At 41.8% G+C, this 19,844-nt stretch overlaps 1 protein-coding gene across 2 annotated transcripts in view; it reads left to right on the top strand.

Annotated features, from left to right (window-relative positions):
* CALCR (calcitonin receptor) overlaps positions 1–19,844 on the top strand; it is a 414,614-nt gene that overhangs the window by 227,124 nt on the left and 167,646 nt on the right. For both annotated transcript variants that reach the window (XM_030200551.1, XM_030200543.1), the window contains exon 6: positions 1,556–1,647. In XM_030200551.1, coding sequence (XP_030056411.1) covers positions 1,556–1,647 — 92 coding nt within the window. The remainder of the gene's footprint in view (positions 1–1,555; positions 1,648–19,844) is intronic.

Here is a 19,844-nt window from a genome sequence, read left to right as displayed (position 1 = left end):
CACCTGGAACAGACTTCTTGAATCAGGTCATCAAGCTACAGCTCTGTTAATCTTCAAATCTAGTCTAAAAACCCATATGTTTGAGGCTGCTTTTAACTCCTAACTCGTATTCACTTGTTCAGTACCCATGTCTGTTTTATAATTCCCACCTTAAGTAATTCCCTTATCCATTATTTTTCCTGTTTGTCTGACTTGATTAAATTGTAAGCTCTGTCCAGTAGAGATTGTGTCTTACATGTTCTGTGTACAGCGCTGTGCTGCATATTTCTGGTAGTGCTATAGAAATGATAAGTAGTAGTAGTAGTATCTCTTACATCTTCTTCCGTAAAGACCGAAGCAAAGAATTCTTTCCTCCTTTTGCTCTTTCTTCGGTCCCACGGATTCCCTCACAGGCTTTCTGCTTCTGGTGCCTGAAAAAGGTGTTATTATGAGCTTTTCTCTCCACAGCAAGTTTTTCTTGTTATTCTCTCTTTTGCCTTCTTTATCAGTGCTTTGCATCTAGCTTGACACTGCTTATGTTGCTTCTTATTTTCTTCATTCGGATCCTTTTTGCATTCTTTGAAGGACAATCTTTTTACTCTAATAGCCTCTTTCAATTCACCTTTTAACCACACTTGCTGTCGTTTGCTCTTCTTTCCACCTTTGTTAATATGTGGAATACATCTGGTCTGGGCTTCCACGATTGTATTTTTAAACAACATCCATGCCTGATTTAAAACCTAACCTTTGTGTCCAAACCTTTCAACTTCTTTTTAATCATCTTCCTCATTTTGTCATAGTCACCCTTTCAAAAATTGAATGCTGCTACAGTAGATTTCTTTAGTGACTTCACTCCTGATATCAGCTCAAGTTTGAGCATGTTATGATCACTGTTTCCCAGCAGATCCAACACTGTTAACTTTCATACCATGGCCTGCATTCCACTAAGGACTAAATCTAAAATGGCTCCCCTTCTTGTTAGCTCTTGGACCAGTTGCTCCAAGAAGCAGTCATTTATTCATTTAAGAATTTTACCTCCCTAGCGCTCCCTAATGTAACATTCATCCAGTCAATATTGGGGTAATTGAAATCACTCATTATTATGATGTTGCCCAATTTGCCAGCTTTCCTAATTTCTGTAAATATTTTTTCATCTGTCTGTTTGTTCTGTCCTGGTGAACGGTAGTACAGCCATACTAGTATACTCTTTCCCTTGACATATGGAATTTCTATCCTCAAGGATTCCACGCTGCTGTTGCATGTAGGAAATTTATTTTGTTTGACTCAATTCCCTCTTTAACATATAGCGCAACCCCCCCCCCCTCTAATTTTATCCATTCTATCATTGTGATATAATTTGTACCCTGATAATTCAGTGTCCCATTGATTGTCCTCCTTCCCCTAGGGGAAAACAAAAAAACCTTAAAATGCCAACATTTGCTGTATCCCCTGGAAAGGAGCTGAGTCAGGAAGTTTTGATTAAATTGAAAGTTAGAAATGTATGAAGATGTAGGTGTTTTGCTAATACTGTATTTTTGCTACTTGTATATTTCAAATTTGGCTTTTGTTTTTCTAGATGGCTTTCATACTTTACTATATGGCTATAGCAGGCCATGCGTTGTCTATAGCCTCGCTGTTGATTTCGCTGGGAATTTTCTTCTATTTCAAGTAAGTGTTTCTTATGCTGGTTCACTAAAACTTAATTTACATTTGGTCCCTCTCTAAGTTAATTTTGGTATCACTAGCATTATGAATTTTCTGACTTGTTTAGTATTGTCCATACTACTTTTGGAGAATTACTGAAACAAACTCCCCTCTTGCCATTTTAACAACTGCAATCACATTGCTACTATAGTTATGACAACCCTTAAATAGTAATGAAATTCTCTTTTTCAGTTGACCTTACAAAATTTATCCATTCTGAGTTGTACTGAATTGTGAATTAATTTCACAAATGTGGCTTATTCACAAAAAATGTATTAAACACCTCTAAATGTGCAAACCCTACTGCCATTGTGAATACTTATTCATTTTTGTTTTACAACTAAAGCCTGTTTTGTGAAATAATTGATATATATTCCTAAAATCTATACATGGTGCTTTAAATTGCAGGTGCACTTTTGGGCACACATCCAATTTGCTAATGCAATTTAATTGAATAATGAGACAATTAGCACTAATTGGGCCCCAACAATCAATTATCAGAGCTAATTGGCATTAATTAAAATCTGTGCGCCCTGATCCATGGGGGATGTGGCCATGGGGGTGGATCAGTTGCATTCCTGCAATTTAGGCACTTTGTTATAGAATAAGGGGGATCTGCGCCCAATTTAGGTGAGGGGATTTACACCAAGGTTTCATTAAATTTGTCTGCTGTGCCTCCATTTTATGCAAATCTATCTCAAACATATTCAGTGTTGATATCCTGAAAACCTGACTGCCTAGATGTGTCTCATGGACTGGGTTAAGAATCATTGCAGTATAGAGATTTGTAGACATTTTCACAATTTTCAGGCATTTTCTCCGTAATTGTATACATAGTGCTCAAAACTGTGCACGTAAATATGAGCGTGCACTCAAATTGTGCATGCAATTTATTTGCTCAACAAGCTAATTAGCGCAGATAATTGGATTCTGATTGTTAGCATCCAATTAGCTGTGCTAATTAGCTTGTTGGTGCTAATTGGCAATAATTGGAATTTAAGCACACATCTGTATAGTGTGCTTACATTTTTACATATGGACCTAAAAATGGGGCATGGGTGGGTCAGGAGCATTTCTAGGATTTGTGTGCAGTGTTATAGAAATCGGGAGATCCACGCCTAATTTAGACACAGGGAGTTACACCAGGGTTCAGTTGGTATAAATCCTCGCACCCAAAATTGGGCGGGGATCCCAGCACTAAGAGCTATTCTATAATTGGCACCCAACTTGGATTGTTGTTTATAGAATAGTGCTTACCATGCATTTTTTTTTGGGGGGGGGGGCGTTCATTTACAGAATTGAATCCCATGGGCCCTGTTTACTAAGGCACGCTAGCATTTTTACCATGTGCTAACCATGTAGACGCCCATAGGAATATTATAGGCATCTACATAGCGCGTGCTAATGTTTAGCGCATGGTAAAAACGCTAATGCGCCCTTATCAAGGCTTAGTAAACAAGGCCCCGATGTGATTTGATTCTTACATCAACTGTAATTTTTAAAAAATTGAATACACATTAGAACTTTTTAATGTATACACATCTACACATCTCTTGTACATGTGTTAATTATTTTGTTATTGTAAGTTAAATTGATTTTTTTTGTGCACTACTGGGTAATGTGGAGGGGCATAATCGAACAGGGACGACCATCTCTAAGGGCGTCCATATCTAAGGACATCCGGTGAAGGGGCGGGGAAACCCGTATTATCGAAACAAGATGGATGTCCATCTTTCGTTTCGATAATACGGTCAAGGATGCCCAAATCTCAACATTTAGGTCGAACTTAGAGATGGTCATCCCCGGTTTTCGGTGATAATGGAAACTGAGGATGCCCATCTCAAAAACGACCAAATCCAAGTCATTTGGTCGTGGGAAGAGCCAGCATTCAGAGTGCACTTGTCCCCCTGACACGCCAGGACACCAACTGGGCACTGCAGTGGACTAACTGATGCACTAACTGAATGGAGTAAGGCATGCAGTGGTCACTAACCACCTCCCACCCCGAAAAAAAACTTTTTTCTTTTTTTTTTAGAGTATGGGTGAAGGATGTCCTTTGCTATGCCTCCGCGATTCAAAGCAGTTTACATAGTATATACAGGTACTTATTTGTACCTGGTGCAATGGAGGGTTAAGTGATTTGCCCAGAGTCACAAGGAGCTGCAGTGGAAATTGAACTCAGTTCCCCAGTATCAAAGTCCACTGCACTAACCACTAGGCTACTCCTAGGCCCCTGATTTCCTTTACAGAATAGTAGAGTAATTTGGTACATACATGCCTAACTTTTAGGCGTGAGCACTTATATCAACAGTACCTAAGTGCAGCAGATTCCTGCATTATGTACAGTATTCTGTAAATTATCCCCCTGATTTTATAAAGGTTAGTAAAAATTGCACACACAAATTTAGGTACAGTCCTGATTTGCGCACGCAAGTTAATAGGATAATGAGCCAATTAGTCCCAATAATATTTTTAACAAGCAATTAGTGCCAATAATTAGATTTAATCGGGTGTTACATCTATAAAATTAGGCACAGGATATGTGCCTAAACATTACGCGCAGCCCATAAAAGGAGTGTGGAAAGGGGATGGTCATGGACGTTTCAGGGTGGAATGGGGGCATGACTTTGAATAAAGGTGAGCCATACATAAATTTAGACACAGGCACTTGCACCATGTTTTCATTGGTGCAAATTGTGGTGCCTAAATTTACGCATGACCGTAATGCTTAAGCTTTATTCTAGAAACTGCACTGAAATTTAAGCATGACTTATAGAATAATGCTTAAGCAGGTTTTATTTAGGTGCCATTTACTGAATCTAGCCCTAATTCTGTACATGGGGGTCTCGCTCATGATCCATTGCATGTCCATTCCCCCTTGCAAATAAATACTATGTAAGTTAAGAAGTATTTACAGAATAGTGGATAGGCAACTTGCTATTGTATATAAACTAGTTCATGCATAAATGTTAGAGCATAGATTACAGAATTGCCTCAGTAAAGCCAGGTAATTTTATAGAGAGATGTGGCAGCCATGTTAGTCCACTTTTAAAGGTAATCAATAGAAATAGGGAAAGGGAAATGGGACTTGATATACTGCCTTTCTGAGGTTTTTGCAACTACATTCAAAGTGGTTTACATATATTCAGGTACTTATATTTTGCACCAGGAGCAATGGAGAGTTAAGTGACTTGCCCAGAGTCACAAGGAGCTACAATGGGATTTGAACTCAATTCCTCAGGATCAAAGTTCACTACACTAAGCACTAGGCTACTCCTCCACTCCGAGATAGCCCTCCTTCTGATCTGATGAAGAAGGGCTACCATCAAAAGCTAATCAAAAAATGTATTGTTAGTCCAATAAAAAAGGTATCATTTTATTTTATTTTCTTAGTTTTATTTTAGGTAATTTTCTGAAAGTGTTTTTACATGCATAAAAGGACAGATTCAGTATAAGGCACCTAAAAAATCAGCATAGTAAACAATTCCGCCTGAGAGTATTCTATAAGCAGCTCCTAGATTTAGGCGCGGTATATAGAATACGCTTAGTTAATATTCCAGCACCTAAAACTATGCAACTCCATTTACACCAAGAAAGCATAGTGTAAATCCTTGCGGCACGCATTGGGCGATGTTTTATAACTATGCGAGTAAATTTGGGAACATCCATAGGAGGCCCATTTCTCCACCCATAGCCATGCTCCTTTTAAACTGTGTGCTTTAGAATTTAGGAGCAGTTCATTCCAGAATACACTTAGCAAGTTGTGTATGTAAATTCTAATTATTGCCTGTTAGTGGTCATTATTGCTTGTTAAGTGCTGTTATCAATGCTGATTAGCTTGTTAAGCCAATTAATTTACACACATTGTTACAGATTATGCCTGGATTTTGGTGCGGATCTCTAGGTGCGCTATTTAGAATCTGACAGAAAACAGCCTTTATGTGTGAAAAATCCTTTATAGAATTACCCCCTAAAAGCCCTTTTACTAAGGTGTGGAAAAAAATGGCCTTAGTGCACCCTTGCATGTTTTTTTTCTGTGTGTTAAGGCCATTTTGGCAAAGACATAAAATAGTTGATTTTCCATTTCTTGTATTAATGGCCATGTGCTGATGTTACCATTAGCACGACACTAATAAAAATTACTGTGTGAGCACATATCACCACCCATTTTGTAGGCAATAAGCATTGAATTGACCGGTTAGCACGCGATAATGTAGCTATACTGATTAACACAGAAACACTCCCCGACTCGCCGCCTCCAAAACAAATGCAAATAATTTGTTAGCATATGGATTAACGTGTGCTATAATGGCACTTACTGCAGGATGCCTGAGCATGTCCCAAGCCACATTAGGTAAGTGTTAGCACCTAATGCAGATTAGTAAAAGGGCCCCTAAATTTTATAGGGTGCATTAATGAACCAAATATTCACTAATGAATATAATCCCTGATACTGTAGACAAGCAAATTATTTTTTAAATTGTTCTACTTTGAGAAAGAAGTTTTACTTCTGCATAGTTTTTATACCATTGAAATACTTTTTTGCTTGGACACACAGTTATGATTTGTCTTATTGCTATCTTTTAAGTTTTATGCTGTTTCATTATTTTAGTTTTATTGGTTTTGCACTTTTAATGTGGTTATATTACTTATTTTGTAATATTCCTCACCTCGGGCATGTTGTACAGAAAGGCAAAATATTAGTTGCATTAAATAAATGTAAAACTCTACACTGGCTTTTGGTTTGTCATATTAACTAGTGGCGTTCCTAGGGGGGCTGACAGCCGGGGCGGATCGCCGATGCGCCCCCCCCCGAGTGCAGCACCCCCTGGGTGCAGCGCGACCCCCCCCCCCCCCCCGGCGAAACGCAACTATCCCCCCTCCCCTTACTCTGCTATCCCTGGTGGTCTAGAGGTACCTCTTCATCTTCGGGGCAGGAAAGAGCCCCCTCTTTCCTGCCCGGAGCGCTGCTGCTAGCTGCCCTGAATCCTGTCCTGTGGTGAGTCCGGCTCTGGGTGTTTCAAATTGGGCGCCGAGAGTTGAAGCAGCCTCGCGAGACTTCAACTCTCGGTGGCCATTTTGAAACGCCGAGTGCTGGACTCACCACAGGACAGGATGCAGGGCAGCTAGCAGCTCCGGGCAGGAAAGAGGGGGCTCTCTCCTGCCCCGAAGAGGTACCTCTAGACCACCAGGGATAGCAGAGTAAGGGGAGGGGAGGGGGGGAGGAGAGAGATGACAGGGGGGAGGTGAGGGCGTGGAAGGGGCGGGACAGGGGACGTGAAAGGGGCAGCTCCTCCCAGCGAAACGACACCCCCCAGCTGCATCTTTACCTGCTGGGGGGGGTGGCGCGCGTCTGTCAGCAACGCTCGTTCCCTGCTCCCTCTGCCCCGTTACAGGAAATAACCCATTCTGGGGCCAGAGGAAGCAGAGAACGAGCGTTGCCGACAGACGCGCGGCACCCCCCCCAGCAGCGTGCACCCAGGGCGGACCGCCCCCACCGCCCCCCTTAGTACACCACTGATATTAACATTAGATTTTGAACACGTTTCCATTTTCAGTGTGTTTTGTATCATTTATTTATGAGGCATGAGTAACTCAATGCAAATATATGCACATCCTGCCCCAGGAATACCTACACATATACCTCATAAATATAGGTGCTTTGTTTTCTGAGAATCTACTTTTATGCATCTACATCCCTGGGCAATTTTATTATAAGTGTCCATTTAAGAAAATAAAATGCTGTTCTTCATGCTCCAGTCACCTATAAAATCATCTCCTTGGTGAAGCGGGATTTTTTTTTTTAATCCAGTTGTATTATTGTTACTTATATTACCTTTCAGCTTCAAGCTAAGATACGTGGAGAGACATTTTCAAAATGATGTCTAAGTCCGATTTTGGATGTTTTGCTCAAAACGTCCAAAATCCATAGGAAAGAAGGTCATTTAAAACAAAGAAAAAGTCTTACCATTTTTTTTTAAATACTGTTTTTTGTGATTTGGACGTTTTGTTTTTGGAACCATTTTTAGGGGGAAAAAAACCCAAATAGGTGCAAAACATAGAGATTCATGCCATTGCGATGTAGGAGGAGCCAGCATTTTTAGTAGAATGGTCCACCAGACATCCCAGAAGAGCAATGAGGCACCCTAGAGGACACTTCTGTGCACTTCATAAAAATGTTCCCAGGTCTCCTGAGCCTTCCAAAACCCATCCAAAATCTACTCTCCCCACTGTACACTACTACAATAGCCATTGTAGGTGAAGGGGTGCTTATATGTGTGTACAGTAGGGTTTTGGTGACCTTGAGAGGGGGGTCACAGTTTCCACCACAAGTGTGACAGGTAGAGGAAGCACGAACCACTACAGTACTCCAGGGACCTGCATGCTGCTCTAATAGACCTGTCTTTAACATCTGCGCCTGTCATAGAGGCTGATAAGTCATTTTTATTAACATTTTCGGGGGGAGGGGGCAGTGACGGAATTCAAACATGCGTGGGATAAACATAAAAGAATCCTGTTCTGAAGGAATGGATTCTCAGAAGCTTAGCCGAGATTGGGTGGAAGAGCCGGTGGTGGGAGGCGGGGCTGGTGGTTGGGAGGCGGGGTTAGTGCTGGGCAGACTTCTACGGTCTGTGCCCTGAAAATGGCAGATACAAATCACGGTAAGATATACACAAAAAGTAGCACATATGCGTTTATCTTGTTGGGCAGACTGGATGGACCGTGCAGGTCTTTTTCTGCCTTCAACTACTATGTTACGTTACTATGTTACTTGGGGGATATTGGGGGGATTACCCCTGATTCCTTCCAGTGGTTATCTGGTCATTTAGGGCACCTTTTTGTGCCTTATTCATTCTGAAAACAGGTCTAGACCAAAACATCTTGGTTTTAGTCTTGGACGTTTTTGTTTTGTTCCATTATGGCTGTAATTTGCCACTTCAACAAATGCCACTTGCTCACCAACAGTAACTACTTGACCCAGACTCCAAGGCAAGGCCAAGCAACACTTCACCAAAACCAACCCTCCCCACCCAAAACTTTTCCCAAATGATGTCAACTCATAACATTCCCGCCTAACCCAGCTGAAGAATGTCCTATCCTGATTGGCTGTCCAACTATCCCTACCCTCAAACTCCACCACCTGACCTGCTCAACCGCTAGCTTTGGCTGCTTTCCTTACCTCTCAACCATCTTTTCCTTACATTTAACACTTTAATTACCCCCTAACATCTGCTAAGAGTGCTATGCCGTACCCTGTTAAATCTGGGGTATTAAAGCCTAATGCAGAAAGATCTGAGGAGCATTTGGTCAATGAAGAGTCCATCTTAACTAACATTTGCCAAATTGATTGTAAAGAAACCTCTGTTCCTGGCACTGATGGAATCATACCTGGAGCAGTAGAAACTTCTTTACCAACACCCTCCATGTTCACAGCAGCTTCTCCCACACTAGTATAGCTACCTCCTCCTCCCAAGTGAGTCTGCCAAACACTGGAACCCATTTTACTAGAAGTAGCCGGGTCTCCTCTCAGCACTGACTGCTGGTCCAGTCCTACCAGAGTTGTACCCATGGTTGAAGCATCAGTGTGCTGCATAGCTGCTAATGCTTTCGGAGTCTTAGGGGAGAGCACGGGAGAGGAGTGAGAACTCAGGCTGGATACCCCCTCCTCCAGATAAGGTCACTTTTAGCAATCACAGCAGAGGAAAGGCCCAAAGAAGAAATAGGAAGTGGCTGGGCATACTGCTTGATGTCTTGCTGAGCTGTCATCAATACAGAATCAACATTCGGGTACACCCAAATCTTCCCCTGATGCTTAGGAGCCATTAAGAATAAAACCAAAAGGAAAACAGCTTACAGTGTGCCTCAGCCTACTGCCATCATCTTGACACTGCCACTCAGGAAGCAGCATTTTAAAGTTAATAAGTTGTTGTTTTTTTTCCTTAAAATGAATGCAGTTTCAGATAAAAAGCAATTTCTCATGCTCCAGGACCTTGGATTAGTTAAATATGTGCGTTCAGTGCATTTTTAAATGTGAGTTGAATCACTCCATTTTTGATGATAAAAAACACTTCTTGAAATGCTTCTTATTGTCCTTTGCTCCTTTTTGTGTGTTTTTCTTTAATTCTGACTCATTGGAATTGTTTTCTGTTAATTCATTTGGTGCACTTTGACCTCTTGAAAGGAAGTGCATAAAAACATGATTCTTAGTTTGCTAGTCACACGCTGCTTGTGTTAAGTGTTTCTACCCTCTGTTTGCCCTTTTGAAGTACTGAATATTGAATAAATATTTTATACTTTCATCACATGTGATTTGCTCCTTTCGACTCTTTGTGTGCTGTCTGCAGACTACTGACACCTCCACTATGCTCCAACCACTAGGGCATTTAAATGCGTTGTGTTGAGGCAGATCGCCCCTGAGGAGAAGCTGAGGAGGTGGTGATGTCACTGCATTGTAATTTTCTGTGGAACAAAGATTCATCTTTGAATGGGATACGGTGGCTCCCAGGGGTCTAAACTTTGAGGTAGTTGGGCTCCTCCCCCTACAGGTGTAATAAATTAGATTGTGAGAGCGATGAGAGTGTTAAAGTTTTTGGCGTATCTGAGACACTCGGCAGGGAGTCCCGTGCTGGACTCATTATTCCTAAGGTAGGCTGCTTGTGTAAATTTGAGTTAAGCAATATATTATGAATGTATGACATTAAGGTGGTTACGAATATATGTAATAAGAAGATAGTATTTGTTTAATATACGTTGTAGGTGTTGAGAGTTGTTCCTCCTGAGGAAGGATGATCTGAAATGCGGTTCTCGCATCGAGGAGCGAATGAGGAAGTAGAATGAATTGAAAGGCTGAATGATATATGCAGCCATTGGAAGCCCTTGCCAAGCTGTGCTGGGACATTAAACCCAAATTTGTGAGGATACCGTGTTGGCTACGGAGTTTCAGTAGCTGAAGGTGCACTGCTTAGTGAGACTACTTGTTGCTGGAAGAGGAAAAAACTGTTTACATGGGACTATGAAACACGTGAAAGACATAAGGATGTAATAAAATGAACTTTTGTTTAGGATGTATGTACTCATGGATATGTAGTAGAGACTCATAAGTAGTAAGCACTGCCACGCTGGGAAAAGACCAAAGGTCCATCAAGCCCAGCACTCTGTCTCCGACAGCGGCCAATCCAGGCCCCAAGAACCTGGCAAAAACCCAGAATTTATTAACGATCAATAGACTTTTCCTTCAGGAATCTGTCCAGACCCCCTTTAAACTCAGCAAGGCCAGCTGCCATCACTACCTTCTCCGGCAATGAGTTCCAGAGTCTAACCACAGGCTGAGTAAAGAAAAACTTTCTCCAATTTGTTTTAAACCTACCACATTCTAATTTCATCTTGTGTCCCCTAGTTCTATTATTGTTAGAAAGCGTAAACAAACGCTTCACATCTGTCCGCTCTACCCCACTCATTATTTTGTAGACCTCTATCATATCACCCCTCAGCCGCCTTTTCTCCAGGCTAAAGAGTCCTAGCCGTCTTAACCTCTCCTCATAAGGTAGTCATCCCATCCCTTTTATCATTTTTCGTCGCCCTTCTCTGCACCTTCTCCAATTCCTTTATATCTTTTTTGAGATGAGGTGACCAGAACTGAACACAATACTCCAGGTGCAGTCGCACCATGGAGCGATATAACGGCATTATAACATCCTCATGCTTGTTTTCCATCCCTTTTCTAATAATACTCAACATTCTGTTCGCCTTCTTAGCCGCCGCAGCACATTGAGCGGAAGATTTCAACGTTCTATCCACGATGACTCCCAGATCCCTTTCTTGGTCCGTAACTCCTAAAGCGGAACCTTGCATGACATAGCCGTAATTCGGGTTCCTCCTTCCCATGTGCATCACTTTGCACTTGTCAACGTTGAACTTCATCTGCCATTTGGACGCCCAATCCCCCAGTCTCATGAGGTCCTCTTGTAATCTTTCACACTCCTCCCGCGACGAGACGACCCTGGATAACTTTGTATCATCTGCGAATTTAATTACCTCACTAGTTACTCCCATCTCAAGGTCATTTGGATGCCCAGTCTCCCAGTCTCACAAGGTTCTCTTGTAATTTTTCACAATTCTCCTGCAATTTAACAACTTTGAATAACTTTGTGTCATCATCAAGTTTAATTACATCACTAGTTACTCCCATCTCTAGATCATTTATAAATATGTTAAAAAGCAGCGGTCCCAGCACAGACCCCTGAGGGACCCCACTAACTACCCTTCTCCATCGAGAATACTGACCATTCAACCCTACTCTCTGCTTCCTGTCTTTTAACCATCTCTTAATCCATAATAATACACTGCCTCCGATCCCATGACTCTCCAGTTTCCTTTGGAGTCTTTCATGAGGCACTTTGTCAAACGCCTTCTGAAAATCTAGATATACAATATCCACTGGCTCCCCTTTGTCCACATGCTTGTTCACCCCCTCGAAAAAATGCAGTAGATTTGTGAGGCAAGACTTCCCTTCACTAAATCCATGCTGACTTTGTCTCAGCAGCCCATGCTTTTGTACATGCTCCGTAATTTTATTCTTAATAATAGCCTCCACCATTTTTCCCGGCACCGACGTCAGACTCACTGGTCTATAATTTCCCGGATCTCCTCTGGAACCCTTTTTAAAAATCAGTGTTACATTGGCCACCCTCCAATCTTCCGGTACCACACCTGATTTTAGGGATAAATTGCATATTACTAACAGCAGCTCCACAAGTTCATTTTTCAGCTCTATTAATACTCTGGGATGAATACCATCCGGACCCGGCAATTTACTACTTTTTGGTTTGCAGAACTGCCCCATTACATCCTCCAAGTTTACAGAGAAATCATTTAGTCTTTCCGACTCGTCCGCTTCAAATACCTTTTCTGGCACCGGTATCCCTCCCAAATCCTCCTCGTTGAAGACCGAAGCAAAGAATTCATTTAATTTCTCCGCTACAGCTTTGTCTTCCCTGATCGCCCCTTTAACACCACCGTCGTCCAGCGGCCGTAGCGATTCTTTAGCCGGCTTTTTGCTTTTAATATACCTAAAACATTTTTGCTATGTGTTTTCGCTTCTATCGCTAGCTTTTTTTCAAAGTCCTCCTTAGCCCTCCTTATCTCCTTTTTGCATTTGGCTTGACATTCCTTATGCTTTAACATATTGTCTTCCGTCAGTTCCCTTCTCCATTTTCTGAAGGATTATTTTTTGGCTCTAATAGTTTCCTTTACCTTACCGTTTAGCCACGCCGGCTGATGTTTGGTCTTTTTTCCAATTTTTCTAATACGCGGAATATATTTGTCCTGTACTTCTAGGATGGTGTTTTTGAACAGCATCCACGCCTGATTCAAGTTTTTTACCCTTTCAGCCACTCCCCTCAGTCTTTTTTTCACCGTTCTCCTCATTTTATCGTAGTCTCCTTTTTTAAAGTTAAACGCTAGTGTATTTGATTTCCTGAGTTCACTTACTTCGTAGCCAATATCAAAACCGATCATATTATGATCATTGTTATCAAGCGGCACCGTTACCCCCCGAACCAGATCATGAGCCCCACTAATGATTAAGTCTAGTATTTTCCATTCTCTCGTCGGCTCCTGAACCAGCTGTTCCATGAAGCCGTCCTTGATTTCAAAAAGAAATTTCACCTCCCTTGCGTGTACCGATGTTTCATTCACCCAGTCTATATCCGGATAATTGAAGTCACCCATTAATATTACATTGCCCTTTTTATTCGCTTCCCTAATTTCCCTCAGCATGTAGTTATATATGATATGCTTTAGATGGAGCGTGGTTGAGTTGAATGTGGCAGTGAAAGGCTGGTATGAGTGAGTTCCAATGTCTGCATAGAGGGTTGGATGTATATTTACTGACAAAATTGTTATTCATAATGAAGTTTTTGAAAAAATTATAATAGGAGTACGTATATTGGGTTGTGCATGCAGGAGTGTACTTCTAGTTAATTTATTTGATCCCCTTTGGATATATAGTGTACAAGGATTTATTAAATAAATCTTTAAGAGGACCCGCAAGAACCTCTCTGAGTTCTCTCAATATCCTTGAGAGGTTCTGGCGGGATCTCTTAAAGATTTGTTTAATAAATCCATGGAGATGAGGGAGGTTCCTGGTGATTGGAGAAGAGTGTATGTGGTCAAAGAAGAAGCTGGAAACTACAGGCTGGTAAGCCTCTCTTTAGTAATTGGAAAAGTAATGGAAGTGATGCTGACGGAAAGGATAGTGAATTTCCTGGAATCTAATAGGATTGACCCTCCCTCCTATTCTTTATATGGGTGACCCCTATTGGTAGTCCCATGAAACCACCACAAGGGGTTAGGATAGCTATTTTGAAACCCACATTCATACTGGATGACTCCTGTCCTATAGAAGTGGGATCACATTGGATGCAGTGCCCAGGTTGTGCTGTTCCCCAGCTGTGGGCTCAGTCAGCCTCTCCTTACTCCCATGACTTGTTGTTGATGAAAGATTATAGGCGCTTACCTCCAAATTAGAGAAGAGATACCTTCTGTCCTCTGAGGGGCAAGAAATTTGAGCTTTCATAATATCATACTGCAACAAGAGTTTAGCTTAGGAGCGGGGATTCTAGGGTGTTCTTTTTGGCTGGGATAGAGATCTGAGGCCTCTGCTATGTGATAATAAATATTATTTCTTTCCTGCTAATATGGTTTTATAACTCTTCTGCTTTTAGTGACATATTACTAGCTGGGAGAACCTGTTATAGAGCCATAATTTTACATTGCATGGTACGCTATCCGTATACAATAGTTTGGTGTAATATAGATAATGTTAGTCATTTTGGGAAAATAATTCCCACAGTTTTCATTTAAAAAAATGTTTCATAAGAACAGAAAATATTCAACTTGATCATGTTCATGATGAAGACTGAAGCAGAATCATGTTTTATTTAAAATTATGAGGATAATTTCTTTCTGTTTTCTTGCAGATGCTAATTTGGTACTCAACTCCATGTCCATATTATTTAATCAAATTATTTCAGGAAATATAACTATTATTTGTATGCTGCAACATCTGTAGTATATTAGGAGTCAGGACTGAAAGCACAAGCAAACAAGGAATGCTGACAGGAAAAACAGAATGTTTATTAAGCAAAAGTGCATGAGGGTGGATTTTTTTTTATATATATATATATATATATATATATATACTTTATTTTTGGAAATGCTGACAGGAAAAACAGAATGTTTATTAAGCAAAAGTGTGCGATGGTGGATTTTTTAACTTTATTTTTAGTTTGTATTCAACAAACAAACACCACCAGCTGCATCACTGATCCTTCAGTGTATCATCAACCACATAACATTATTTCTCCTATGTCCGCTCCCCCTCCCTAGCCCCCCACCACCTTCCCACAGGTTCCTCTTCTTATGATATGATGTATCCACTCCTAACTACCCACCTCTACCCCCTAAGTGCTCTCTTATCTCCTCCCACCTAAGGCTTCTTTGCCTTAAATGTGGGAACTGTATCATCTAGAAAACATGGCCCAGAAGCATATGCATTGGTCATGATATTAGATTTGTGGGGGACTGGATGGTACAAGGGATGGTTTCCATAGGAACACTCCCTCACTGAAGAAGAGCCACCTTAAAAATGGGTATGTTAGCCTATCTGGCCAGGAGGGTGGGCTAAAGCAGAGAACCAGCAGTTAAAAGCCCTCTAGCAGAACAGGTCAGGGAGACCCCAAGCAAGGATCCTCCCAGGGTGTTCTGGCTTGGCTGAAGTACCTGAGGGGAGTTCCAGGGAAGAGGAGTGGCCCTAGCTCAGAGCTTTACACACTGTGTTGTAAGGAACCTCAAGTCTATGACTTCAGGGATTCCAGGGATTGTGTGACTGTTTGAGAGGTAACTGAAGACTGCCAAGGTAGGCCAATCATGCCTTGGCTATTGGAACTATGATTATGCTAGAGAAAGTTATTGCATACTGAAGTATGTAGCCATGTTAGAAATAGGCTACTGAAACTGAGATTGTGTTTGAAGAGACTTTGTTAGAAGCACCAAGCCTGAATAAAGTAGTTTGACTTTTACCTGCAATCTGTGTGTGCCACCCCCTCCCCACCTTGAGCAATATCCACTTTATATGAGTAGCAGGGGGGTAGCCAGACACTCAGTTTTGGGTGTGTTTGAGTCCCAAGAGGGGTGGGCACAAGAACTCAGACAATCTGGCATCTGTTAATTTCACTCCCCCAACCTCCCCCCTCCCTCCAGTACCGGCTGCTCATGCCAGCTCTGAGTCTTCCCTCTGATGCAATTTCCTAGTCCCATAAAAAGGTTGGCACAATCAGCTGGAATGAGCCACTTCTCGCTCCTGGCCCAGCACTGAAGGGGTTAAATGGTACTAGAGAGATTGGGGGAGTGAAGAAGAGACTCCAGATCACCGGGAGTCTTCAGCTGGTGGGGCTTGGGGATCCCTGCCAGCCACAAGCCAGCTATGCTGTTGCTGAGTGAGCCTGAGCTCAAAGTAGATGGGCCTGAACCTACCCAGGCCCACTTGTAGCATAGCAGCAGCATAGCCAGGTTTTTATGTTAGGGGGCACAAATCTTGTAAAATAGGTGTTGCCGCAAGGTTGAAGAGCCAATCTGTATTGGCACTATTTCATTCACCATCTATTTAGGAAAGCAGCCCTTGCACCCCTCCTAGCTACGCCTCTGATGGGTAAGATAGACAGGTGAACTATGCATTTCCACCAGATTTCTTTCTTCTTACCAAAATTATATTTGTCAGTCAGCTTTATAAGTATATGTAATTTACTTAGGGGTTAATATTCAGCAGGAGTTAACCAGGTAGGAGTGGTTCCCACTAGATCCAGCACATTTTTCAGTGGCACATAACCACTGAATAGTCTGACAACCTCTCAACTATCCAGTTAGTGCCAGGGTCATCCAGGGGAAGAGTTAAAGTGAAGCCGGAGGTAATCTGGAATGGTAGATGACTGAGGGGTAAAAGGGACACTCGGGGAAGACAAATTCATAGCGGAGAGATTAAATGAATTCTTCAGTCTTCACTGAGGAAGATTTGGGAGAGATACTGGTGCCATAAATGGTATTCAAAGCTGACGAATCAGGGAAACTGAATGAAATCTCCATAAACCTGGAGGATGTAATGTCACAATTTGATAAATTGAAGAGTAGCAAATCACCTGGACTGGATGGTATTCATCCCAGATAGTACTGAAAAATGAACTTGCAGAACTATTGTTAGCAATATGTAATTTATCTTTAAAATAAGGCATGGTGCCAGAAGACTGGAGAGTGACCAATGTAACGCCAATTTTTTAAAAAGGTTCCAGAGGTGATCTGGGAAATTAAGTGCCGGGCAAAATGGTAGAGACTATTATAAAGAACAAAATTACAGAGCATATTCAAAAGCATGGATTAATGAGACAAAGCCAACATGGATTTAGTGAAGGGAAACCTTGCCTCACCAATCTATTAAATTTCTTTGAAGGGGTAAACAAACATGTGGATAAAGGTGAACCGGTCGATATTGTGTATCTGGATTTTCAGAAGGCGTTTGACAAAGTACCTCATAAAAGACTCCAGAGGAAGTTGGCGAGTCATGGGACAGGAGGTAGTGTTCTATTGTGGATTATAAACTGGTTGATAGAAAACAGAGAGTAGGGTTAAATGGTCAGTATTCTCAATGGAGAAGGGTAGATAGTGGGGTTCCCCATGGGTCTGTGCTGGGACCGCTGCTTTTTAACATATTTATAAATGATCTAGAGATGGGAGTAACTAGTGATGTAATTAAACTTGATGATGACACAAAGTTATTCAAAGTTGTTAAATTGCAGGAGAATTGTGAAAAATTACAAGAGAACCTTGTGAGACTGGGAGACTGGGCATCCAAATGGCGGATAACGCTTAATGTGAGCAAGTGCAAAGTGATGCATTTGGAAAAGAGGAACCCAAACTATAGCTACGTAATGCAAGGTTCCACATTAGGAGTCACCGACCAGAAAAAGGATCTAGGCATCATCATTGATGATACGTTGAAACCCTGCTCAATGTGCGGTGGCAGCTAAAAAAGCAAATAGAAGTTAGATATTATTAGGAAAGGCATGGAAAACAAAAGTGAGGATGTTATAATGCCTTTGTATCGCTCCATGGCACTACAGGACCCCCTCTTTATTGCAATGGGTCACCTGGCAGGGGCCATAGGTAGCTCAGACCTCAGGCAGCCATGTAAAATCTTTCCCCCAGAACTTCCCTTTTAAAACCTCTGAGATCCTCCTGGGTCCTCTAGTCACGCCCCTCAGGGCCAGCATTAGGGGAGCAAACAGGGCAGTTGCCCTGGGCCCCACAGCTCCAGGGGGCCCCTGAGGTCTGCCATCTCTTCCACCTTCTTGTCACAGACCTTCCAAGTCTCCCGCATTGAGCAGGAGACTCCTGCTTTTGCAGCTCATCTCCCACACTCCAAGTCTCCCGCTGACAGGGGAGGTCCTATAATGAGGCACTCTGCCGCACTCCTCCAACAACATCTTTCCCTTCCCTTCTATTTGCCACCACCACTCGCCCTTGGACTGGCAGCTCCTTTTTTCCTTCTTCCCTCGCTCAACCCTCTTCCCCCAAGTGCTACCTTTAATTTGTTTCAAAACTTGCTGAGTAGTGGCAGCGATTCAGTCATGCTGCCCTGCCACCAGCCTGACATTCTCTGTCTACTGTGGTGGCCCGCCCTCTCTGAGGTAACTTCCTGTTTCCGCTGGGGCAGGCCGCACAGTAGAGAAGATGTTGGGCTGGTGGCAGGGCAGCGCCTGTGAATTATAGAATACTGGAATGTATGAGTGCATTCGCTCACACAGTAGCCTCATCCCCTTGTCTCACTAGGTTCTCGTCTTATGTACTTCCTCCTTTACTTTTTGTAAACCGCTTAGATGTTTCCATTATTTGTGGTATATTAAACAAAGATGAAATGTGAAATGTAGCTCCCCTATTTAGATGCAAGCACTGGTGTAAGTGTTCACATGTAAAAACATATGGGTGTATTTAATGAGTTACACTAATATTCAATAAGGAAAGGAAGCCACCTAATTTCCTTAATAGAATAGGCTCTGAATAGGCACATTCATGGCATCTTACAGAATTGCCCTCCACATGTATATTTTGTGACTCCCAAACCATACCCCCAGGAAAGCCTACACTCTGGTTGCATAAAAGTGTATGCCTTCTTGGAACAGCTCATACTTTTACACACAAAACCTGTAAGATAATTTTATATAAGAGGCCTTTCATGCACAAAAGAAATCCTTTTTAAAATGGCTTCCATAGTGACTACTTCTACAAATGCATTCAATTTGGAAGAGAAACAGTACAGAAACAAGATTTATATGGCACTCTGCACAGAACTCATTCAAAATCCCCTTCCTTTCAGAGTAATTTTCCATATCTGGATCCAGCAGTTCTCTTGTACTTCCACACAGCACAGATGGTGGGAAAATGTGCTTGCCTTCAGTTTGCAAATTTATGAATGTAGACCTGGACCTGACAGAAAACTGGCATTGGGTATCCAGTAAACACCTGATGTCCTTCAGTGTTCTGGCTAGCAGCTACCTGCAAGAGGGTACCTCAGGATCACTGTCACTGAGGTGATGATAAGGGTGTTTGGCTTATAAGTACTATATAGGAGCAGTTAGCTGCCCCACTTTATACCATCCTACCCAAATCAGTATAAGGTAACCCAGTAAAGGGATCCTAAAGTTAGGCATCAGGATACACTGTGCTAAGCACGGACTCTATTCTGCCATTTATTTGTTTATTGGGATTTATTAACTGCCTTGATGAAGAGATTCACCCAAGGCGGAGTGCAGCAGGTATAGTTTAAGATAAAACAATTTTGTTAACAGCATAATAGTAAAATGACCAAATATGAGCATAAAGACAATAAATGAGGTAAACTTGAGAACAGCAAATTAAAACCTAATAATAGTACTATCATGAATCAGTATCAAAAATATACACATTTAGCAGCACTGAAATTCAAATAACTGAGAAATAATGTGATGTCAGCACAATACTAATGAAATATCTAATAAGTACATATTAGAACATTCAAATGCTTTTCTACAAGATAGCTTACCATATAGCTGAGGAGCCAAATGCAGACATAT

Source organism: Microcaecilia unicolor, chromosome 1 (assembly GCF_901765095.1).
Source record: "Microcaecilia unicolor chromosome 1, aMicUni1.1, whole genome shotgun sequence".
NCBI lineage: Eukaryota > Metazoa > Chordata > Amphibia > Gymnophiona > Siphonopidae > Microcaecilia > Microcaecilia unicolor.
This window is presented reverse-complemented; position numbering and strand designations above follow the sequence as displayed.